The sequence below is a fragment of the Myotis davidii genome, unplaced genomic scaffold (genome assembly GCF_000327345.1).
Source record: "Myotis davidii unplaced genomic scaffold, ASM32734v1 scaffold339, whole genome shotgun sequence".
Taxonomy (NCBI): Eukaryota; Metazoa; Chordata; class Mammalia; order Chiroptera; family Vespertilionidae; genus Myotis; species Myotis davidii.
In genome coordinates this window covers 2,075,161-2,101,802 of record NW_006290778.1, presented here as the reverse complement: position 1 = coordinate 2,101,802, position 26,642 = coordinate 2,075,161, and the positions used below count along the sequence as shown (strand labels likewise).

General features: G+C 38.3%; 1 protein-coding gene across 1 annotated transcript in view; it reads left to right on the top strand.

The window, feature by feature from the left end:
* DNAH6 (dynein, axonemal, heavy chain 6) overlaps nucleotides 1-26,642 on the top strand; it is a 219,792-nt gene that overhangs the window by 30,717 nt on the left and 162,433 nt on the right. Inside the window, 7 exon segments of the mRNA XM_015564106.1 lie at nucleotides 4,100-4,370; nucleotides 12,017-12,151; nucleotides 12,239-12,350; nucleotides 13,546-13,663; nucleotides 15,531-15,699; nucleotides 17,922-18,038; nucleotides 24,506-24,706. Coding sequence (XP_015419592.1) covers nucleotides 4,100-4,370; nucleotides 12,017-12,151; nucleotides 12,239-12,350; nucleotides 13,546-13,663; nucleotides 15,531-15,699; nucleotides 17,922-18,038; nucleotides 24,506-24,706 — 1,123 coding nt within the window.

Genomic DNA, 26,642 nt, shown 5'->3' with positions numbered 1-26,642 from the left:
CCTTCAGCTTCTCTATGTCTGGGAACTTCTTTATTTCTACTTCATATTTAAAGGATAATTTTGCTGGATATATGATTTGTGGCTGGTAATTTCTCTCTTTTAGACATTTGAATATTTGGTTCCACTCTCTCTGGCTTGTAGAGTTTCTGTGAGAAGTCAGATGATATTCTGATGAGTTTTCCTTTGTAGGTCACTTCCTTCTTTACCCTGGCTGCTTTGAGAATTTTTTTTGTCATTAATTTTTGACAGTTTTAATACACTGTACCTTGGAGAGGGCCTCTTTGGATTGAGGTAACGAGGTTTCTGTTTGCTTCTTTCCATAGATTTTCCATAATTTTCATCCACTGTTTGTGTTAATAGACTATCCATTCCATGTTCCCTCTCTTCCTCTTCTGCAATGCCTATAAATCTAGTATTGCATTTTCTGATGGAATCAGCTAGGTCTCATAGAACTCTTTCATTTTTCTTTATGTTCAGGTCTCTCTCTTCTTCCCTCTGCATCATTTCTTCATTCCTATCTTAAATATCATTAACTCTTCCTTCCATCTGTTTTCTACACTCAGCAGTTCACCCTTTTAAAAATATATATATTTTATTGACATATTTTACAGAGATGTGGGGAGAGGGATAGAGAGTTAGAAACCGATGCGAGAGAAACATCAATCAGCTGCCTCCTGCACACCTCCTACTGGGGATGTGCCCACAACCAAGGTACATGCCCTTGACCAGAATTGAACCTGGGACCTTTCAGTCCGCAGGCCAATGCTCTATTGGATAGAGTCTATCCACTGAAATGATACAGAGGAAAGAAGAGAGAGACCTGAACAAACCAATTAGGGCCAGTAGTTCACTCTTAATCCCCTTAATTGCATGCTGCATTTCCAGAATTTCTGATTGGTTCTTTTTTAAAGTTTCCATCTCTTTGGTAAAGTACTTTTTTTGTTCATTGATTTTTTTTTCCCTGCGTGTACTGAATTGCCTGCCAGTATTTTCTCACATCTCATTGAGTATTTTCAGAACTGCAGTCTTGAAATCTCTGTCATTTATAGCACATATTTCCAAATGTTCCAGCTTGCTTTCTAGGTACAGTGGGGCCTTGACTTACGAGTGTCCCAACTAACGAGTTTTTTAAGATACCAGCTGTCTCTCGGCTGATTTTTTGCATTGAGTTGATAGAGTAATTTGAGTTAATGAGCTCCTTAACGAGCTCGGTCTCAGAATGAATTAAACTCGTAAGTCAAGGCCCCACTGTACTTTTCATTTTCTTTCTGAGCTTCCTTATTACTGTGGTTATTCATGGTATTTGCTGGCCTCCTTTATCTTGGCATGTATGTGTATATATATATATGTATGTATTATTGGCCCTTCTCTCGCAGCTTTCTCTGAAATGTTTTTCTACTATTTTCCAGTATACGGTGCTGAATAACAAGATATTTACCTCTGTGCTCTCCCAGGCTTAACCTCCAAGGCTTCCATAAAACAGTACAGCTGCACTGCTTGGGGGTGGGGTTTGTTTTGCCCTCACCATAATGGCAACCCTGGACCTCTGTGGGTAAATTCACCATCATAGACCACACCTGTCACCTCTACAAGGGTCTTTAGTAACAGATCAACCCATACAAAGCGAGTTTTCCAGACATGCTTGGGGGCTGTGGTGAATCATTTGTTCTGATTTTCAGGTTGGTTTGATGACTAAGTTAATGAAACACCTGAAGTTGATTACAGTTTAAGAGATATGTAGGAATTTCACATTTTGGACAGAATCACCTCTCAAGAATGTCCTAATTATATCTTCAGCTGTCGACAAAGAAAAAAACGAATCACATTTTATGTTTCCCATACACCCCACCAGCAACATATAATACCTGGTATATTCCAGACATTTCTGGTGTGAGTTCATTAGAGCACAAAGTGTCAACAGTGGAATCAGATAAAAGCTGCACAGGTTGATGTTGTTCCATTACAGCACTAAAGTAAGAGAGCAACTGTCAAGGCTCTCTCCGCTCTCCACAGCACCATCAGCTTCCCTTGTGTATATGGCTTGAGTTTGCTTTCATCCTGGTTTGTTATGTCCTAATTTTTTTAAGAAATATTTTTTTTACTTAATTTTATTGAATTAAAATTTGAAAATTAAAAATGATTTATGCCAATTGTTCTTAGTTTTTGTTTGTTTATGTTAATCTTCACTCAAAGATATTTTATCCATTGATTTTTAGAGAGAGTGGAAGGGAGTGGGGAGAGAGAAACAGATGTGAGAGAAACACATTTATATGAGAGAGACAGATTTATTGTCTCTGGCATGTACCCCAAACAGGGCTGAGGATCAAACCTGCAACCAAGGTATGTGCCCTTGACTGGGAATCAAACCTGCAACCCTTTAAGTTTGGGGGCCAACACAAAGTGCTGAGCCATACCCTCCAGGGGGGCTCTTAGTTTTTTGATTAACAAACCCAAGGCATATGAGACTTTTGTTCTAATTCCTTAAAAACTTATGTATGCACAGTTTGTTTACATCATTTCAGGGATTTCACAGATGACTGAAGTCTATACTAAAGGACCTTGAATTTTAAGTTCAGAGCTAAGGCCTAGAAGAGAACATAGACATATGAAACAGTTGATTTTCACCAGAGTATTCCTATCTAATCTTTGTTAGTATACATAATTTTTGTATAGTTTTAACATAGAAACAATTAGGATTTTGTTCTGTACTTAACCTTTATCTTATTGTTTGAAACTACCAAAACTACCACAAATTCTTCATAAATTTTATTTTACTAAATTCCTAAATATCTATATATATAAAAGCCTAAGTGACCAAACGACCGGTAGACTGGTCAACCAGTTGTTATGATGCAAACTAACCAACAGGGGGCAGATACTCAACACAGGAGCTGCCTCCTAGTGGTCAGTGTGCTCCCACAACCAACCTCCTGCAGCCTGCCAACCTCCCTTGGTCCTCCAGCCCTCTCCCCCCGATAGGTCCTGATCGCCCGCCAGGCTAAGGGACCCCACCTGTGCACAAATTCATGCACAGGTCCTCTACTATTTTAATAACTTGCTATATCATAATATATTTACACTTTTTCTACTATTGAATATTTAAGTTTCAGTCAGCATTTCAATGTTAGAGCTAAAATTACAGGAAATATATTTGTGCCTATAGGCAAGTTCTTATTTTAAGAAGTGTTAGAGAATTGGCCCTTTCTAGTCTCATTACTTTGTTTCCTTCACCTATATCTCTACTCCTTTTTTATGCCATTCTTGCTTTTCTTTACTTGATCTATCTCCTATAATATATAAGGTTAAAGGATGCTCTTGATGACAGTTGAAGGAGGGATATCTTGAAAAAGCAATTTCTCAATAATTATTTTGTTGCCGAAACCTGTTTGGCTCAGTGGATAGAGCGTCGGCCTGCAGACTGAAAGGTCCCAGGTTCGATTCCGGTCAAGGGCATGTACCTGGGTTGCGGGCACATCCCCAATGGGGAGTGTGCAGGAGGCAGCTGGTCGATGTTTCTCTCTCATCGATGTTTCTAACTCTCTATCTCTCTTCTTTCCTCCCTGTAAAAACTCAATAAAATATATTTTTTAAAAAAATAATAATTATTTTGTTATGTGGTAAATTGACATATTTTTAGCTTAATCTGGGTCTTGATTCTAGTCTTATCTAATTCATATTTTCTTGCTTTGATCTTTCTCATAAGTCTGTCATTACTGGATAGTGAAAACCTTTTTTACACTACTATTATTAAATAGTTTATAAAGAATTAATTATAAATAAAAACTTATTTCCAGGTAGCTTTCATTTAGAGCTATTATGTCAAAGTCTGTATTTGATTATTTTTAAATCATGTAACTGAAATTATGAACTATATAACCAAGGTTGTGAAACCAGCTGTTGTTAAAAAAAAAAAAAAAGCAGCCCCTGTCCTTTTCTTGAGTAATTCATTCAATCCAAAAGTAGTTTGTCAGATTTTTTTAAAAAAATTAATGATATTTGTTTTCCAGAAATGTTTTATCTCTTTTAAACAAAAATAATGTAATTGCTTAATTTTGCATTGAATACTTTATTCTCTTGCCCCAATTTTTATTGGTCACAGAGTTGTAAATTATGATAACATCAACAAAAAGGACTACTATACAATTAGTGACAAAGCAGTGACACGCGTTCATAATGACGAGGACATTGAATATATCGAAATTAATAGATGGATACAGGAATACCTATATCACAGAGAACTCATTAAGATTCCCATATTTTCACTTTTCCGGAAATGGAAAGCTTTTCATGTATGGAAGAAGAATGTGCACTCCAAGAAGATCAATGGATGTCGAGAATCTCTACAAGAGAACTTGTTCATTGTTAATTATGTATGTATTTGTTAATCATATTTTAAAAGAATTACAGAAAAATCAGTGTATCTATTACAGGTGTTGATATAGACTGTCCCTGCACTAGACCAGTTCATCTAATATTCTATTTAATGTTAAATGATGACAATTTTCATCTTGTCACATTGAAGAGTCTGGCAGTCTAGTGGTGTTTCTACATTTGACTAGAGTTGTAAGCAAAAGTTGTATTGTTAATCAGGAAATTTGTGTATCCTTTTGGACAGAGTACTAAGTGGCTGGGAACCCCTATTACCTTCTCTCATCTTTGAGGTACTCTTGACTTTATGGTCCAAAATGATTTGGAGGCTTGTTTTCATGGACCAGTACCTCCCAATGTATCATATGTTTTCTTCTACCATGGATTCAGACAGGAGGGAAATTTTTAATATTTACTTTGGAGGATAGGGTAGGTAATCATGAAAAAAAGTTAGCCTGAAAGATTGTTATCAAGATGTCAGCGATAGGGGCAGGGGCGGGCTGGAGGGGGTTAATGGGGGGAAAGGGAGACATATGTAATACTTTTAACAATAAAGAAGCACTTTAAAAAAGATGTCAGTGATACAGTAAAGAAACATTGAAGTGATATAACACAGATATTACTGCAAAATAAGTGCATATGATGTATCATCGCAGGTCATCCATTCCATCAAGCATTGTGAATTGTGGAAAATATTCTGACACTTCTTGATAGCAATGACACCCCCTAGATCTCTAATTTCAGGAAGGGTCCATCAGTCATTGGAACCCATTTCACTACCTTTTTACCACCTTTCATTTTTTACCATGTCTTGGGCACTATTCATATATTTGTTACTAGGCAAATAATGTGAAGTATTTCTTCCTGCATTTGTCTCTAAAACTAACCTATTAATCCTTAAAGTTTGTTCTCTTATTTTATGTCATTCTCTCTGTCCACTATTCATACCAATAATGTTTTGGCCTAGATTATAGCTTCTTTTAAATGTAGCCCTAACAGGCTAGAAAGGTCTCATCCTTTAAAAATATATATATATTTTATTGATTTTTACAGAGAGGAAGGGTGAGGGATAGAGAGTTAGAAACATTGATGAAAGAGAAACATCAATCAGCTGCCTCCTGCACACCCCCAACTGGGGATGTGCCCGCAACCAAGGTACATGCCCTTGACTGGAATCGAACCTGGGACCCTTCAGTCCGCAGGCCATCGCTCTATCCACTGAGCCAAACCAGCTAGGGCAGGTCTCATTCTTTTAATCTTAGATTGACCTAAATTACAGACCCATTGTGTTGGCTTAGGTATATGTTAGATGTTATAATTACCCAAGACAGTTACCACTAGTCTTATATTTGCAATTAGTTCATTGGAGGGGGGTGGGGCTGATTCCCTCAAACTAGGTTGAAGGGAAATGTGGTCCTTCAGATTTTTATTTTTATAATTTTTTCAGCAACCAATGTTATTGTCACTTGTGCCTTCATTTTTTATAATGACGTTATTGAAATATAGTTCATGTACTATACAGTTTACCTGCTTTAGATACACAATTTAATGATTTTAGTATTTTCACAAAATTGATCAACTATGACCACAATAAATTTATAACCTTTCTATCACTACAAAAAGAAACCCCAGTACATATTATTGATTCCTCTCCATTTCTCCTTAACTCCCCTACTCCCCGAACCCCAGCTCTAGGCAGCCACTAAACTACTTTTGTCTCTATTGATTTGCCTACTCTGTACATTTCATAAAAATGGAACCATACACCATGTGGTTCTTTGTGACTGGCTTTTTTCAGTTAGGATAATGTTTTCAAGATTCATCTATGTTGTAGCATAGCATTTATTTCTATTGGCTAGTAATATTCCATTGTAAGGAAGCACATGTTTTATGTATCTATCCATCCAGAAAGTGCTTATACTTTCTGGCTATTATGAATCATGCTGCTATGAACATTTGTATACAAGTTTTTGTCTGGACATATTCCTAGGAGTGGAATGTTTAACCCTTTGAGGAACTACAAAACAGTTTTCCAAACTCACCGCACAATTTTAAATCCCCACCAACAGCATCTAAGAGCTTTGGTTTCTTCATATTATCATTATATTTGTCTTTTTCATTATAGTCATTCCTACTGGTGGAAAAGTGGTATCTCATTATGATTTTGACTTACATTTTCCTGACAGGTATTGCTAGTGAACATCTTTTCATGTGCCTGTGTGCCATTTGTTTATATTATTTGGAGAATTATTTATTCAGGTAGTTTGTCCATTTTTAAATTGGGTTACTTGTATGTTACTATTGAGTTATCAGAATTCTTTATATATTCTGAATACAAATTCCTAATCAGATGTATGATTTGAAGATTTTTTTTCTCCCATTTTGTGGGTTGCCATTCCACTTTCTTGATAATATCATTTAAGGCACAGATTGGATTTGAGTTTTGATGATATCCATTTTATCCATTTTTCATTTTGCTGCTTATGCTTTTGGTGTTATATCTAAAAAACTTGCCTAGTCCCTGGTTTAGATTTACCCCTAAGTTTCTTCTTCTAATTGTTGTATAAATTTAGCTCTTACACTTAGGTCTTTAATTCATCTTGTGTTAATTTTTGCTCATGGTGTAAGGTAGGGGCCCAGCTTCATTCCTTTGCATGTGTCTGTCCAGTTGTCCCAGCACTATTTGTTTACAAAGACTGTTCTCTCCCCCATTGAATTGTCTTGGCACCTTTGCCCAAAATCAACTGACAATAAATGTGAGGGGTTTTGAATTCTCAATTCTATTCTGTTTATTTATTCTTGTGCCAGTAACACACTCTATTGAATACTGCAGCTTTGTAGTAAATTTTGAAATTAGGAAGTGTGATTCTCCTAGGCCCCTTGAATTTCCACATGAATTTTAACATCAGCTTGTCAATTTCTACAAAGCAGCCAGTTGTGATTTTTTTTATAGGGATTGCTCTGAAGCTGTAGATGAATTTTGTAAGTATTGTCATTTTAACAATATTATCTTTTATGGTCCATGAACATATAATACCTTCCCATTTATTTAGATCTTCTTGAATTACTTTCAACAATGTTTTGCAGTTTTCTGAGTATATGTTTTTCATTTCTTTGTTAAATTATTCCTAAATATTTTACTTTTTGATACTATTATATTTAGAATTGTTTTCTTAATTTTCATTTTAGATTTTTCATATATATAGTGGATATATACAATATATAAATAGTATGTGCATATATATAGTTTGTGTAATTACTTTTAATTAGAATGTAGAAATATATTTTATTTTTATATATTAAGCCTGTTTCCTAAAAACTTGCAGAATTTAGATTGACCCTAACAATTTGGTTGGTGTGTGTGTGTGTGTGTGTGTGTGTGTGTGTGTGTGTTCCTTATTCAATGAATAAGAATATGTCATCAACAAATAAATAGTTTTATTCCTCCTTCCCAATATGGATGACTTTTATTTCATTTTCTTGCCTAAGTTCCCTGGCTAGAACATTCTGTTGAATAGAAGTGGCAAGAGCAGAAATACTTGTCTTGCTTCTGACCTTAGAGTAGTGGTTCTCAACCTTCCTAATGCCGCGACACTTTAATACAGTTCCTCATGTTGTGGTGACCCCCAATTTCATTGTTACAAATTGAACATAATTAAAGCATAGTGATTAATCACAAAAACAATATGTAATTATATATGTGTTTTCCGATGGTCTTGGGCGACCCCTGTGAAAGGGTCGTTCGACTCCCAAAGGGGTCGCGACCCACAGGTTGAGAACCGCGGCCTTAGAGGCAAAGCTTTCAGTCTTTCACCATTAAGTATGATGATAAAGCAGTTGTTTTCTATTTCTAGTTGTTGAATGTTCATATCATGAAGCCATTATGATGCTGTCAAATGCTTTGCATGCATCTATTGAGATTATCGTGTAATAGGCATGATTTATTATAATAATTGATCATCAGATATTAAACCAACCTTGCATTCCTGGTATAAATAATATTTAGTCATTATGCATAATGCTTTTTATATATTGATAGATTTGGTTTGCAAGTATTTTTTAATCCTCATTCGAAGATATGTTTTTATTGATTTTTAGAGGGAGGGAGGGAGGGAGGGAGGGAGGGAAGGAAGGAAGGAGGTGAGGGGGGAGAGGAAGAGAGAGGGAGAGAGAAACATTTCTGGGAGAGAGAAATATCCATTGGTTGCCTCCCATTCATGCCCCAATCAGGGACCAAACCCACATCCCAGGTATGTGCCCTGATAGGGAATCAAACCCAAAACCTTTTGGTGCATGGGACAACACTCCAAACAACTGAGCCACCTGGCCAGGGCTGATTTGCTAATATTTTGTTGAGGATATGTGTGTATTCACCAGTGAAGCCATCTGGGACTAAGCTTCCTTTTTGCAAGTACCTTCTAGTCTCTTACATTTCCAGTTTTCACTTTTCTCTAGACTTAGGTGTGTATTTAGTATTAATTTTTCATTATTGTTTAATGGTGCACATCATTTCAACCAGCTAGGTACTTGATGATTTTGCTAGTGTTTTAATAATGTGTTATTTTGTTGTAAGTGATACTTTCAGGTAGTTTCTGTTATTTTATTTTTATATTCACTCAAACATTCTTATCATTTATTTTAATTTGAATGTCCCTTTGTAATGAAAACCTTTTTAATTTTTAGTCAGACATTGCTTTGCAGACAAATCACTCTTAATTTCATAGATTTACATAATTATTTCTCCACTTATGAAGGGGTCCCTCTTGTCCCTTTTGCTGTAGCATTTTCAACACTGGGTCAGAAAGTGCATGAGAGTACTTGAGCCCAGAGTCTCTGGATGGACCAAGACTTAAAATTCTAGTGGGTTCTTTAAGTACCAAATTATATAGACCACCCAGATGTTCTGATGACTCAGGTTAGGGCAAATTAAAGGTTTGGTGCTATGATGAATATAAGACTAGCAAATCCCAAGAGTTCTTGCATTCCAACTAAAGACAAGGTGTCTCAGCATGACCCTGATTTTCATAAACTTTTTATAGCAAATGCAGCTCTTCTGCACATATCTCCCAAAGTCTAATGTTTCCCCACAGGCTTTCTAGCCCAGTCATAAGCCTCCAGATGAATAATACTGATTTCCCATCTCTGAAACACTGACATTCATTTCAGTGCAACTGGCAAAAACTCTATTTAAATGAACTTTGACAACAACAATAGCAAACAAAAGCTCATATAATAAGGAAGCTCAAGGGGGTGAATACCTTTATGCATGGCTGAATTCAGAAATTCAAATGATATCTTCTCATCTTTATTTTTTTCCTCGTTCCATCTTTCATTTCTGTATTTGTCTGTGTCTGTTTCATTCTCAGTTGGGCTCCTAGAATGAGCATCACCTCCAGCTCTAGGTGCAGTTGGCTCTTTTAATGAAAAGACAATATCTCTTGATGGGATGCTGGAAAGAGCACGGATTGGCTCAGCTTGGCCACACACCCAATCCTGAACCAATCACTGCACAGCTAGTAGTAGTCTGATAAGCCAGGCTTGGATATGTGCCCGGTCCTCATTCCTGTGATGAAGGAAGTGAGAGTCCACCTTATCAAAACCACATGGTAGTGAGTTTCCCAAAGGAAAGAGGGATTCTATCACCAGAATAATTATAGGTAGGTCAGGGGAAGTGTCCTGGGCAACAAAAATTAGAGTTACCTCAGTTTTTACATATTGAAACCCACCATCAAGATGACAAATTCTTCCTCCTCTACAATTCTGCTAATCATTTTAAATAATGCTTAATCCTTATCACCTTCATTGGGCACTATTGATATAACAGCTGAAGAATGAACCACCTAATCCAGATTCATCTGGAATTTATTACCAACGGAAACAACGAAGGGGTGAGAGGGGGGTGGGGACACTTCCAATCTCTCTTATATTCAAGGCAGCTTTTACAATTGTTCTTTATGCTGACAGCCAGCTATTTCGGTTAAGCTAACGTAGTTTCTTGTATATTCTTTTTCTTCCAAAAAATTCCCCATTGTCAAAACTCACTTTTTGGCAGGCCATCAATGTCAGCTCTGCTCTCCACCTGGGTCCTTGCTTTTTGTCCCTTATAATTTTGCTTTGAGCACTTCCTCTGGAGTGCCCTAGACTTCCTTGCTTTCACTGCCCCATTCTGATTACACTGTCGTCCCTACTCCTATACCAGTGATGGGGAACCTTTTGAGCTCGGCGTGTCAGCATTTTGAAAAGCCCTAACTTAACTCTGGTGCCATGTCACATATAGAAATTTTTTGATATTTGCAACCATAGTGAAACAAAGACTTATATTTTTGATATTTATTTTATATATTTAAATGCCACTTAACAAAGAAAAATCAACCAAAAAAATGAGTTCACGTGTCACTTCTGACACACGTGTCATAGGTTCACCATCACTGTCCTATACCAATTTCGTTTAATTAGAATGTTATTTCAATTCGTAGACTTAGACTCTAAACTTTTGCTTTTTTATTATGCCAATTCCCCCATCAGATGAGCTCTAAGGGCTCTATGACTTCCAAATGGTTTCCCACAAAGCTCTCTTCATTTAAGACTTTACTAATTATAACTCCCCTTATTGCCCTTAGAAGAGATAAAGCACTAAATGTTGGTCTGCATAACTGTTATTTGTCCTGTTTTGAAAGCTCCTACAAAGTATATAACACATAAACCCGTGTCCCATGCAAATACATTAATGTTAACTTTATTTCTATCATGTAATTGCTCCTCCTTTGATTAGATTAGGGGAAGTCAAAGGGGATGTCCTTAGAACATTCTTAGAATGTGTGCCTTTGAAGCCAACAGCCTAGAACTCTGATTTATGACGTTGGCATAGAGAACGAATAAGTTAAGATCATGTGGCTGAATTTCACAAATGCTTTCCTTCTCCCAGCTCACATTGCAAGACAGGTTTTTAACAGTGACTGAGCTTTCTTTGCAGCAACTTTTTACCCACTGGAAACTTAAAGTTAAATTTGTCCTTGTTCTCTGTCACAAACTCTTAGATCAGGTGACAGGCCCCTCTGTTATCATGGTGACCAGACGTTGTAAAGTCTTCAAGGTAATGCAAAGAATCTTTTAGTCGCCATTGGCCCAACCAGGTGAAATGTAAGACTTACGGTCCTTCCCTGGCCGTTGTGGCTTGGTTGGGTGTTGTCCTCTACACCGAGGGTTGCTGGTTTGGTTCCCGGGTTGAAGCACATACTCAGGTTGAAGTCTCGGTCCCTGGTGGGGGACATGTGGGAGGCAGCCGATGAGGGTTTGGCTTTCCCATGGATGTTTTTCTCTCTTTCTCCCTTCCTCTCACTCTAAAAATCAATAAACTAAAAAAAAAAAAGAAAAGAAAAAAAGATTTACAGAGTCCTCTGTAACTTGCCCTCACTTTCATAGCTAAAAAGACATGTATTCCAAATTTAAGGAAGGGAATTCAGACCAATTAAATTTGTTAATTCAAAGAATACTTTTAGAACAAAATTTCAGAAGTGTTCCCTTGGACATAGCTAAAATTAACATATAGAGTTATTTTCCTTAGCAGCCATTCTTGCTTTCTAAATATCTTCATACTTTAAAAATGCTTTTTAAAACGAAATAATGATATATTTTTATTTTCATTCAGTTTTTGCGACCAGCTCTTCTTAAAATAAATGACATGTGTTACCAATTGAGTTTTATGGGGCTTTGTTATATTGAAAGAGGTCGCACCTACACCCTGCAAGAATTTCAGTCTACACAAGTCGCACAACTGAGAGAGGTAAAGACTTTTGTCTATAAGTTTCCAGACCTTTTTTCTATTATTGCTACTTTGGTACCACTAATTATACATATCATTAATGTTTAGGTGACGGATCACCTGGAATATTTTCGAAACGAGGCCAAAGAAGTAGTCAGGAAGGCTTGTCGCACTGCTCTGCGCGCTATAGGATTCACTCCTGATGACTGTGATGAGGAAGGTAGGGAGGGGAGAGAGCTTTAACAGATCAGAAGTGGTGGCTTTCTGAAATAGTAACTCTTGCCCATCCTGTGTTGCTCAGTGTTTGGACATCAACCCATGAACCGGGAGGTCACAGTTCAATTCCCAGTCAGGGCACATGCCCGGGTTGCGGGCTCCATTCCCAGTAGAGGGTGTGCAGGAGGCAGCCAATCAATGATTCTCTATCAATATTGATGTTTCTCTCTCTCCCTCTCTCAAAAATCATTAAAAACATATTTTTAAAATAGTAACTCTTGCCCTAGCCAGTTTGGCTAAGTGGATAGAGCATTGGCCTGTGGATCAAAGGGTCCCGAGTTCGATTCCGGTCAAGGGCATTATCCTCAGATGCCGGCTTCTCCCGGGCCTGGGCCCTGGTCGGGGCACGTGCAGGAGGCAACCAATTGATGTGTTTCTCTCATATCGGTATTTCTCTCTCTTTCCTTCTCTCTTCCACTCTCTCTAAAAATCAATGGAAAAATATCCTCAGGTGAGGATTTAAAAATAAATAAATAATAAATAAATAAATAATAAAAGAGTAACTCTTTTTTACTACTTTTCTTAAGTTTAAATAATGATTTATTTTCAGTTCCTCCAAATTTACAAGATAGATTATGAATTCAAAATATACTGTGGAGAGGAGCGGGGGGAGGGAGGGGACCAGTAAATAGTGCATTTTCCTTGCATGACCCCTGCTTGTATATATATATATATATAGTATTTCTAAACTGGTTACAGAGCCTTTATTTCACAAGCATTTTATGGTGGACTCTGTGCTTAAAGATATGTCTAGCTTCTAGTACAGACAATAGATTTGTTAAAATACAGGGATTGGCTGGATCTCAGGGTTGCCCTCTAGAGGATAATTAAAATGCAGTTGGGGAAAAAGGGTGAAAGTATCACTGGAAAAGAGATAACATAGTACACAGGTCAAATCTTGTTAAAGAGAATGTGAATAAACTGTCTACAGTCTTTTCTTGAGTTGAAATCCTTTAATGTGAAATTCTTTTGGATAACTGGACTGTTTTCTGGAGTTTGAATGATCTCACGAACCAAAGCATTTTGTGTGTGTGTGTGTGTTTTTTTCAATTTTGCTTGTCTTTTAATCGGCATTGAGAGGGGGAAAAATAGAACTTTTACATAAGAATTCTTGTTGTTGTGTCTTCTGCTGTTCTTAGATGATAAGAAATCATCAGTGACTGCTGGTCTCATTGAGTTGCCTACTTATGTAAACTCTGAGAACATGAAATACACGCAGCAGGCCAGGAAAAGGCGTTATTGCAGGAGGCTGACTTGGTAAGTGATATTCTTTCATTTAAGAAAAATTAGGGCATCTGTCATTCTCAATTTTATTCAAAGTTAAAGCCTTTATCCCAGGATTCACTAACAGTGATGAGATAACCTAAAGGCAGTCCCAGAAGCCTGCCCCTCCACCTGCCCCCTAGCAAAGCAGCCGCTGGGAGTGGCAAGCTGGTAGAGAGTGGGGGGCATGTCCAAGGTCGAGGGCTCCTCTTTGATCTCTAAGGCTTTGTTTCCCCCTAACCCAACCTGGGATATGGTGCTGGCTATGGTAAGAAGCCAGGCACACAAGAGATTTGAACATAGCTATATGGCCACATAAAGTTCCACACTTTCCTAAAAAAAGGTTTTGCAACTGGGAGACAAGCCATCCAGGGCACTCGCCCTTATTAGATTTTAGCTCTGCCATTGCTTACCAACTGGATCTTAACATTGTTCCAAAGTTTAGATTTCACGCCTTTCTAAAACTTCATTACTACAAATAACTCTTGCAAACAGTCACCAAGCATTATCTGATACTATAGGCTGATTATTGTTACTCAGTGCTCACTAATTTAGTCCAACTTTTACAACCACCCTATATAATAAAAGCCTAATATGCTAAGTGTCCAGTCATCCAGTCGGCCGTTCAACCAATCAAAGTGTAATATGCTAATGATATGCCAAGGCCGCTCAACTGCTTGCTATGATGTGCACTGACCACCAGGGGGCAGACAGTCGACTGGTTGACCAGTCGCTATGATGTGCACTGACCACTAGAGGGCAGATGCTCCAACTAGTAGGTTAGCTTGCTGTTGGGGTCCGGCCCATCGGGACTAAACGAGACAAGCTGGACATGCCCTAGAGCCCTCCCACGGCCCCTCCCCGGCCCTGATTGTGTACCAGTGGGGTCCTTTGGCCTGGCTTGTGCCCTTTCGCAATCTGGGACCCCTTGGGGGATGTCAGAGAGCCAGTTTCAGCCCAACAGCTGAACGACCAGTCACTAGGATGCTCACTGACCAACCGGAGGCAGACACTCAATGTAAGGGTTGCCCCCTGGTGCTCAGTGCGCTCCCACAGGGGGAGTGCTGCTCAGCCAGAAGCCTTCAGCACTAAGGATGTCCAACTGATGGACATCCTCCAAGAGCTCCCAAACTGTGAGAGGGTGCAGGCTGGACTGAGGGACACCTTCCCCCCACCTGTGAGTGCATGAATTTCATGCACCAGGTCTCTAGTCTACTTAATAAATATTAATGGTGCATCAGTTATATGTGAGATAATATGATAATGTTGTCTGTGTCACTGAAGTCAGTGGAGCAGTCCCTGAGGCCATCATCACAGGCCTCCAGGTACTAGAGGCCCCTTGGGCTCCAATTAAGCAGAATAAAAAGTTACTCTAAATGCCTTGCTGACTCAGCCTATATTCTAAGCACTCAAGTAAGGAAACAAAATTTGCATCTTTGTGTTAGCAATTGCCATTAAGCAACATTTATCCAGTAGTGAAGATTTCATACTTTACCTTTAGAATGTAAGTTACAGATGTTGTATATTTACTGATTTCTTCTCTAAGGCATTAAAAAAAACACTTTATGGCCCTTTTGGCTAGATGAGCTAGGTGCTTTTCCAATAATAACTGTATTGCTCATTAATATTCTATTGAATGGTTAGAACACCTAGCTAAATTGATGCAATACTTTTGAATATGATTGTGTTTTAAAATGAAGAATGTCCAAGAAAAACTCTTCTGAACAGGAAATCTCTGATATTGTAATAAAAAAAATGGGCACAGAGAAATTATATTTTAAAATTTAAATACTTTAGAGTCACTTTCAAAGATATGTAGTGAATATAGAAAACTGAAGCTGTATTTTTTTTTCTTTTCAAGCTTTATTCGTCTAAATGATTACCTAATTGAGAACACAATGCACGTCTTAACAGTAAATTCTGTTAACAGTCTTTTGAATTATCTCACTGACAAACTAAAACGAACACCCTCAGCAGACATCATTCAGAAATGGATTACTGAGGAGAAACCTGAAGTCACTGATAAGAAGGTATATCCAGACAAAATTGAGAAAATCCATCGGCCCGCGTTTATGGAGTGCTTACTATGTATGATGGATTATGCTATTTTCTGTGTCTTGAAAAAATGGGAGAAATGCTGTGAGGATTGCTTAGTATAACCAGAGCCTACTATACACATATGAAGTGGCAGGATGAAAATCAGCATATCAACAAATATCTTAACAGAGAAAGCACTCACTGTGCTGAGTGTTGCTCTTTCTCTGACAGGAATTTGCTAAAAGTTATTCATGTGTTCGTTCAGCAGAGATTCCTTAAATACCTGCTGTGTCCCAATCCCTGCTCTGGATGTTGTGTATATGGTGATGAAAAGCATAGACAGGATTCTTGCTCCCAAGAAACTTATAGTTTGGGGGCCATCATGGGCAGAGAGGTGGTATAAATGGAAGAAATGACAAGAAGCACATCATGAAGCAAACCTTTGTGCTTTGAGTGGCTACCTTCTTGGGAGGAAGTTGATCTTAGAGCCAGAGTGATCAAGATGTTTGAGATGAAATAGTACAGATGCTTTTGCTGTATTCTAGCATAGCTGAGAGAGAAATCATATTATCTCCTACCACATTTCCCAACTCCATCCTGCATAACAGCTTCATGCCAGATACCTAGTAATGTTGCAAAACATGCTTACCTAGTTTTATCCAGCTTCCTACTTCCAAGTCTCAACTTTCTCTCCAGGAAACTCAACTGTGCAGTTTCAAGGACTGATATTCTTTGCTGTAGTTTCCCTTTTTCTCCAAAAGTTGTGAGTTCTTTGCATACTCCCTTTTCATTACTTCCTATTCTCAATTCCTCTTTTTTTTCTAAATACTGTTACATCTTAAAAGTACTATTCATTTTTTTTGTAATTGTAAAAGTAATTTATGCTGTGCAGAAAATTTGAAAAACACAAAAATGTACAAAGAAGAGCATCCTTTGCTATCCAAAGATAATTATTTCCAAAGGGGAAAATAAGGTATCATACTTTACTCACTGCTTAATCACCTGTTTTTTTTCCACTTAGCAATGTTTTGTGAAAAATCTCCCAAGTTGATATATATTTTTCATATAATATTCTCATGTAGAAATATACTATGTACGAGTATCTTGTAAATATTAGTAAAAAATCTTCTAGTATTGATCACTGTCTCACTACAAATAATGTTGCAAAGAACATCCTTGTCTATACGTATTTCAGACACCTGATTTTTCCCCTTAGAAGAAAGTCCTAGCTGTGGAATTTTTGGGTCAGGAATATGCTCACTTGTTAAGGCTTTGATTCTAATGAATAACTCTCCAGAAAATTTTGTGTCAATTTACAAACTTCCTAGCAATATTTGAGAATGAGCATTACCCATGTGCACACTAGATAGTATCATTCATTTTCATCTTTGTTAATCTGATGGATGTAAAGTAGTATATCACTGCTTTTAAATGTTATATTCCTTTAATTGCTACCCCAGTGCAGGGATAAGAGCATAGGAATGATGATCAGAAAGACCTGGGTCTGCTACTTACTAAGCAATGCGTCTTTCTCCAGATTCTGTTTTCTCAGGGGAGTAACAATGATACCTGCTACATATGATTGGTATGGGATTTACATGAATACTTAGCATTTCCTGACACACGGTAAATGCTCAATTAATGTTATTACTGAATAAATTATCTTCAGGAAGAGAAGTTGGAGGTTGATTGATCATTTGTACTAGTACATTACTATTTATGTATTAACTATATAATACTAGAGGCCCAAAGGACGAAATTTGTGCGAGGGGCTTGGCCCTTGCAGCCTCGGCCGGCCCTTGCAGCCCCTCACAGCCTCAGAAGGTCATCCAGACGGTCATTCTATTGTTCGGTCAAATTAGCATATTAGCTCTTTATTATATAGGATTAGTATATATTTCTACTGAGTATATCAAGTAGATTTCTATTTAAATATTACTAACCTTCTATCTGCTATACGCATTTTTCAGTTCCTTGTTTACCTTTCCATCTTGTTGATAGTATTTTTTCAAGGAGTTTTACAATGCTGTCTAGTTTTTCAATATCAGCCTTTATTTTTTAATTTCTGTGGTAATATTCTTTGAAAGACATGCCAACATTGTAAAATCAGCTAATTGTATAAGCTTAAGTTTGCGTGCCTCTTGTAATAGACAAGTTGTCTGCCTTACACCTTGGTACTTGTATCTCTATAACACTGCGCATGTGTTCGTTTCAGGTGGCTCCTGGGTTGGAAAAGCTGGAAGAAGATGAGTCACTCATCCCCATGTTCCTCACAGAACTGATCTTGACAGTGGAGTCACTACTGTTTAAACCTTCTCTGGAAGACTTTCTGGTGTGTGTTTATATAGATCACATCATCTAAAAGTTTAACACTTTTTCCTTAACTTGAGACAGATTAGAAGTTCGGTAGGGACACCATCAAGAGAAACTACAAGTTCTAAACAAAATTTAGAATTCATTATAGGCATCACTCAAGAGGAGTTAAAGAAATCACTCTGTTGCAAGTACCATTTTTGAAATCGTTTAAAGCATGCTGCATGAGAACAGTTTGCTATTTCAGTTCTCAATGGCTGTGAAATAAGTTACCACCAGTTTGGCAGCGTTTTTAAAAAGCAAGCATTTGTTATCGCACAGTTCCTGTGTTCATGGGTCTGGGCACTGCTTCGCTTCTACTCTGTCTCCGGACCTCCCCGGGCTGCCATTGGCTGGGATGAGGCCTCCTCAGAGGTTAGACCGGAAGCAGATCCACTTCCAAGCTCCCTCAGGTGGTTAGAAAAATTCATCTCCATGCAGCTGTGGGACTGAGGTCCCTTTTTCCTTGAGGGACGTCAGCTGGGAACCATGTTAGGTCCTAGAAACTTCGAGTAGTTTCCTGCCCCGTGGCAAACTCTGTAAGCAGTTTTACAATACAGGTCTTTGCTTCATCCAGACTGGCTGAGAAATCTCCTTCAGGAAGGGCCCAATCACCCTTTTAAGGGTTTTCATTTGATTGAGTCAGATCTATGCAGCATGGTCACCTTCTGATTAAATCAAAGGCAACAGAATTCGGATCTTAATTACATCTGCAAAATCCCTTCAAATTTCCATACAATGGAGTGGCAGCCCATCACGTGCACAGGTCCCTCCCACACCCACGAGAGGAGCATTCAGGGCATGTACACCAGAAGGAGGGAACCTTGGGAGCCACCTTGGACCTCTGCCTTCCACCATTTGTACATGTGGAGATTAGTAAACCAGTAAGAGTCTATATTTTCTGTCCTTAGCCGGTATACTGGGGCACAGAAACACTAGTAATCAGGCTCTCCAGAGATTCTGATCTTCACTTTGCAATTAGTAAGCTCTTTGCCCTTGGGAAACCACGTGCCTCTTCAGGGTTCAGTTTATGCATCTGTAAGATGAGAAGGCAGATGAGTTTTCAGGTTGCTTCCAACACCAGCAGACTGTGATTCTGTCATTTATCGGATGGGCCATTGCAGGATATTTACAGGGACAAGCAGACTGCTGCGGGCCCTGTGGTTGGGCCTTGCTCAAGAGTTCCCACACAGAGAGGCACTGGGCTCTCATGTCTCTCTGTCCAGAAGATTCGTGACCTTCACATGGAAGGCAAATGCCCTTGGGCAGCAGATGGCACAAGGAAGGCCTCTCCAACAGCAGCTGGCTGATCTCCCTTAGCCTCAAGTGACAGGCCTTGGAAAACCTTGACATTCTCTTTATTTCTTTTTTCTTTTTATTTTATTTGTATTTATTTTTTCAATCTTTATTGTTGAGATTATTACAGAGGTCCCTCTCCCCCCTCCCCCATAGCTCTCCTCCACCCAGTTCCCACCCCACCCCAGGCCCTCGCCACCCTATTGTCTGTGTCCATAGGTACTGCATGCAGGCATATAAGATCTTTGTCTAATCTCTTCCCACACCTCTCCACACCCTTTCCCTCTGATAATTGTCAGTCTCTTCCATTTCCATGCCCCTGATTCTATTCCATTCACCAGTTTATTCTGTTCATCATATTTTTTATTCATTTGATTTTTAGATTCACTTGTTGATAGATATGTATTTGTTTTTACTTTGTTGTTCATAATTTTTTTTATCTTTACCTTTTTCTTCTTCTTCCTCTTCTTAAAGAATACCCTTCAGCATTTCATATAATACTGGTTTGGTGGTGATGAACTCTTTTAGCTTTTTCTTGTCTGTGAAGCTCTTTATCTGACCTTCAATTCCAAATGATAGCTTTGCTGGGTAGAGTAATCTTGGTTGTAGGTTCTTGCTATTCATCACTTTGAATATTTCTTGCCACCCCTTCTGGCCTACATAGTTTCTATTGAGAAATCAGCAGATGTATGGGCACTTCCATATAGGTAACTAACTGTTTTTCTCTTGCTGCTTTTAAGATTCTCTCTTTGTCTTTTGCCTTTGGCATTTTAATTATGATGTGTCTTGGTGTGGTCATCTTTGGATTTCTCTTGTTTGGGCTTCTCTGTGCTTCCTGGACTTGTAAGTCTATTTCTTTCACCAGGTAAGGGAAGGGGTGTTTTTTGCTTCCTTGTATTTCAAATGATTGACAACTGATTCTAAGAATCCTCTAGTCTACTGTTGAATCCCTGTATATTATTCTTAATTTCAGTCAGTGTATGCTTAATTTCTGACTTGTCCTTTTCCTTTTTTTTTTTTTTTTTTGCCATTCTCACTAAGATCCTTGAAGGTATCACTAAGTTCCTTGGAGGTTTCTAGAAGATTCTTGAGTAACCTTATAACTGTGGTTTTGAATTCTATACCCAATAGTTTGCTTTCTTCCATTTTTTTCATTTGTGACATGTTTCTTTGTCTCTGCATTTTGGCTGCTTCCCTGAGTTTGTTTCTATGTATTGGATAGCTGCTAAGTCTCCTTGAGTTGATAGAGTGGCCTTGTGTATTAAGTGTCCTATAAGTCCAGTGGCTCAGCCTCCCCAATCACCTGAAGTGGACACTCTTGGTGCACCTCTTTGTGGGCTGTGTGCACAGTTTTGTTGTAGTTGAGCCTTGATTGCTGTTGGTATCACTGGGAAAAATTGACCTCCAGGCCAATTGGCTGTGGGGACCAGCTGCTACTACAGTGGTAGAGCTGCTATGCAGAAGACACCCTTATGAGGCAGGACTTGCTTCAGTGGGGCTTTGGTGCTCACTGAGTCTGCCCCTTGAGTGTGTCATATATGGATGTGAAGAGTTGTAATCTGATATGGTCTCAAACTGACCACTGGGTACACTGGCTCTTGGGTCTCCTGGAGGTGTAAAGTCAGCCACTGCCTGGGGCCATGCAGCAGAAGCTATAGAGAAATCTGCAGATTCCTCCTCTTTGTATCGGTTTAGAAGTGCCCAGATGAGGCCCAGCTGTGAAGCAAAGCAGGCTGGTACTGGTGCCAGCCTTGAGCCTTCTATTGATTGCTGTAGGGCTCCTTGACCCAGCTGCAGCTTGTTTGACAGATTTTAGGCTTCGAAAGGACAGGCCATTCATATGCAAAAGCTGCTGTGTAGAGCTTGGGTGGGTTGTAAATTCGGTGGTGCGGGGTCTCAGGGAATCACTAGGGCAGAGCAAACAGAAATGGTTGCCAGTCAGCCCTACACCAGGGAGGTCCCAGCACAGGACAATGATCTCTTAGAGCACTTCTTTCTGGAAGAAAGCTGACCCTGAGTTCCTGCCCAAGTGCCAGACAGTCCAGTTTTTCCCTATATGTGTCTGGGTCCCCCAGAGCCTCTCCCGGCACTGGAGGTCAGAGCAAGCGGGAGCTTGTAAGTTCAGTTCTCGGTGCTGGCCTTTTAAGAGGAGCAGCTGGGTCACTCAGCCCCAATCTGGTGCTGGACCAGCCCGTTCTGCACCTCTGCACCTCCTACCAGTCTCAATGCACTTTCTTCTTTACCTCTCTAGTTGCAGTACTTCCACTCAGCCAGCTTTCCCACAGTTCTGGATGATAGTTGTTGTGTATTTTAGTTGTAATTTTGATGTGGTTGTGGGAGGCAGCAAGTATAGGCCTTTACCTATGACACCATCTTGGTTCTTTCCTTTTTTATTTTTATTTTTTTGGAAATACACTCTTTATTTCTCTTTGGCCCACATGGGTATTTTTAATTCCTATACCTAAAGTTGTAGGCCATGCTATAGACATAATCCCATGTTCACACCACACATGAGATTTTACTTTGTGTAACCCCAAACTAGCCAATAGCCATATAAACCGGACTATCACTCATGAATTTTTTAAATTATTTTACTATCACTTTGGTCATTAGTCTTAATGTGCATCCCCACCTAGTTTCCCAAACACAGGCAGAGCTTAGTGTAAAGGAAAATTATATACCTAAGTCTTCACATCTAACATTGTTCTTGCTTGAGTTATCTATGGCTTTCTATATTCTGATATTTTTCAATTATTTTTCTTCCTGTTGTGTTTGACTATATAGTGCTTCCAACTCTGTCTGGAAATAGACTTCACACTTTTCTATAATTTCTCTTGTTTTTCTTTCTTTCAGTCCTCTTTCTTAGAGCCTTTTTTTTGGTCTGACCTTTGATTGTTTCTGTCCTGAAAGGCTTCCTCTTCTTCACATGCTATGTATTCTCTGTGTGGAAGCCTATTGTTCTAACTACCACTTCTAGATTGGAGATTTATAAATATATATATTTCCAGCCAGTACTTTTCTTCCAGACTGAGATCTGGAAATCTCCACAATTAACTCCAACTCACCAAAATAAATTGAACTTCTTACAACTTCTTCCAAAACTTGCTCCTTCTTACATACCTCCATCTTAATGAAAGGCATTACCCAGATGCTCAAGTCAGCAATGGGAAATCTTCCTAGTTTCCCTCTTACCTCTTTGAGATCAACTTACTGAATCCTGTGTGTTCATCATTACTTGAAGTCCCTCTCAGTGGGAACTTCATCATCTCTCACCTGGCCTGCGTTTATAGTCTGTTCTGATCTACCTGCCTCTCTTCCTTCTAATGCATTTTCTACATTGCTGACAGTAAGATTATTTTATAGGCACATTTGATCATGTCACTTAAAATTAAAATTTCTCCATGCCTATGATAGCATTTTTCAAAGGATGCTCTGTAAGGTGTTGATAGGCATCCTAGGAGAAAGGCGGTTGTGATATGCATCAGAATATTTAAAATCCTATTCCCCAGATCCAGAGGAGAATCCTATTTAACCCAAGATTTCTTCCCAAATATACTTGGCATCGGGACCTTTTTATCCATAGGGTTGTCCCTGGTCACAACCTGGGGAGTACTGGCCTAGAGGGGACCAACTGCATCATGTCCTGTTTCTCCAGTTAAATGACTTAAGGCACTCAACCCTACCAGCCCCTTCAGGCCTCTCACACACAATGACTTACAAGGATTGTCCTCCTGTCTTGTATACTTCACAAGCCCCTGATTATTTATTTATTTTGTTGATTAAATTTATTGGGGTGACATTGGTACCTGCTTATTTTTTAAGACTTATTTCAAGAAGTACCTTTTCTTTACCTCATTTTCTCTAGTTAGATTTTGCATTTATTATAAATGTCATATATCTATATATCTATATCTCTCTATATAAACATATATAGAGAGATATAGATATAGATATAGATATAGATATAGATATATAGGCTAAGCGACTGGCTGACCAGCCAGCTGGCTGGTAGCTATGACACACACTGACCACCAGGGGGAAGATGCTCAATGCAGGAGCTGCTGAGTGATAGCAACTTTGTAGAGTGCCCTCTCACACTACGGGACACCTCAGGGGATGTCAGACTACCAGTTTCGGCCTGATCCCCATAGGCCAGGCCGAAGGACCCCATCTGCCAGAAGGACCCCGCTCACTCGAAGACGCTAGGGAGGGACCAAGGGAGCTTGGCTCCAGGGTGTGTCCAGCCTATCTCACCCAGTCCCACCCCACCAGCCACCTTCTAATTAATTTCCTTTCAATATGCACAAATCTGTGCAGCAGGCCTCTAGTATATTAATAAATGCTCATTGAAGTGAATTTGACAAACACAAAAATATTATTAAAATCATCTATAATTCCATGTCAGAAATAGGAATAACCCTTTAACATTTTTATATTTTCCCCACTTTTGTTTCACTGATATACCAGCACACCTAACTTACCATGAGATTTTATAAATACGTTTTTAAATGGAATATTACATATCCATTTTATCTTGCTCTCTCTCTTTTTTAAACTTAACATATATCATAAGTTTTTTCCCCATATCATTGATTAATCTTTGGAGACACCATGTTGAAGGGGTTTCTAATTTTCATTTGTATAAATTTATTACAGTCTAACTATACTCCTGTTTTTAAACACTTAGGTATTTCTTTAATAAGTTTTTATTGTAAGTAATACTGCAGTGAGTATCCTTGCACATGAATCTTTATTTACATTCTATTTTTTCTCTTAGGATAGATTTTTATAATGGAAATTACTACTCAAAAGAATATAAACTTTTAACCCACCTTTTAAACTTTCTCTGATTCTCTTTGGCATACTCTGACCTGCCTTCCCTATGACTTTTCTTTGTTTTGTTCATATTTCAAATATAGAATTCATCATATGTGTTATAATTTTTATCTGCTTCTCTCTCAGTTAGAAAATATATTTCCTGAAGGCAGTGGCTGTGTCTTCTGATTTCTCATATACTTAGAATCAACATAGTATCTGCCATGGTTTAATTAGCTATTCTTACTTATTTTAGCATTTCAGAAAATTCAAAATAATTCATAAATATAATCATGTATGTGTTTGCATTTATGTTTCTTCTTTTCTCTCTAACAGTCTGGTATTTCAGATGCAATTAATCAGTTTCAGAGCACCGTGTTATCAGTTCCTAATCTCGTGCCTGACACATATTTTGATGCTTTCACCAGACCTTATATTAACAACAAACTTGAAGAAAAAACTTGTGGACTTGGCCCCAGCTTGTCATCAGTATTTGATGATGATAAGAATTTTCACACAATTATCTTTCAAATAAAGGTATATTTACTTTTACTGAAACTAATATTTAAGAAATTGAGCAATATATTTTCTTCCTTTCTTATCTTTGAATTGAATGCTATTTAATCTCTAAATGGTAAACTGTTTTGTTTATAAAGTCTTAGTTGGCCCTAGCCAGTTTGCTCAGTGGATAGAATGTCAGCCTGTGGATCAAAGGGTCCTGGGTTCAATTCTGGTCAAGGGCACAGCTGTACTTTGGTTGCAGGCTCCTCCCTGGCCCAGGCCCTGGTCCGGGCTCTTGCAGAAGGCAACCAATCAATGTGTCTCTCTCACATGGATGTTTCTTTCACATGTCTTTCCCTCTCCCTACCACTCTCCCTAAAAATCAATGGAAAAATATCTTCAGGTGAGAATTAACAAAATAAGTAAGTAAATAAATAAATAGTCCTGGTTGATCAGAACACTGACAACAGGAAAAGGAATTAAAAGTGCAAGATATTTGAGACAACATTACTTCTGGGGTAGAAAATGAGATTAAAAAAGAACAAGAAAGGAACGAAAGGAAACATTTTTATCATTAAAAAAGAACAAGAAAGGAACGAAAGGAAATTACCATACAGGAGATGCAATCCTATATAATAAAGAGCTAATATGCTAATTAGACCAAACAACCTTCTGGACAACCTTCCAGATGAAGTCGGAGCCCTGAGGGCTAAACCCCTTGCATGCATTTTGTGCATCGGGCCTCTAGTAAAACACAAATGGAACGTAAGTAGAGACACATGAGCCATCATAGAAATAGGCAGGCATCTCCAATACATACTAAAATGTGTAGGGGAAAATATGATGAGAAAGAGGATATTCTCTCAAAGTACCTCTGCATAAGATATTTATTGACTTTAAGAGGGAAAATAGTAAGGTTGCAGTGATAAAGACTGACAGGCACCACCTTAACGAACACGTTAACATCACCAGTAGTGCAACAAATTGACATCATGTCTCTTTTGACATGATGATGATGCACTGAGAACTCCTGTTGCTTCTGTGGTATTACTGCCAAAATGTGCAACTGAATCTTAGCACTAGGCAGTATAAGCACACATACAAATGAGATATATTTTTTCAAAAATGAAAGACAGACAAAGATTGAGGAATTGTTCCAGATTAAAGGAAACCAAAAGATATAACAAGATGATAAAAATGATCCTGGATAGGATAGTGAACCAGAAAAAAAAAAATGTGTTTTCTATGGAAGACATTTTTGGAAAAAATAGCAAAATTTGGATAAGGTCTATAATTAGATAATAGAATTCATGTTAATGTTAATTTCCTAATTTAGATTATTGTACTATGCTCATGTAAAAAGACATCCTTGTGTTTTGTAAATACAACTGAAATATTTAAGGGTAAAGTCTCTCATGTCATCACCTTTCTCCCAAATGGTTCATAGTAAAATGATATACATAGAGAGAGAATGATAAAGCAAATATAATAAGGAATTTTAGTGAATTTTGGTGACAGATATATGGAATTCTTTGTACTATTCCAGCAATGTGAATGTGAAATTATTTCAGAATACAGAGTTTCAAATCATATTTTGAACATGTTGCTATGACCTGTTTGATCACAAATCAGAGATACTATTAAGTAAGCTCAAAGGAGACACAAGTTTGACAGTTTCTTCCTCTCAATTAAAAAAAAAACATATTTTTATTTATTTATTTTTATTGATTTCAAAGAGAAGGGAAGAGTGGGAGAAAGAGATAGATAGAAACATCAATGATGAGAGGGAATCATTGATCAGCTGCCTTCTGCATGCCCCACACTGGGGATTGAGCCTGCAACCCAGGCATGTACCCTGACCAGGAATTGAACCGTGACCTTCTGGTTTATAGGTCGATGCTCAACCACTTAGCCACACTGGTCAGGCCTTCCTATCAATTTTAATGTAAAAGAAATAAACAGTTGAAAGAGT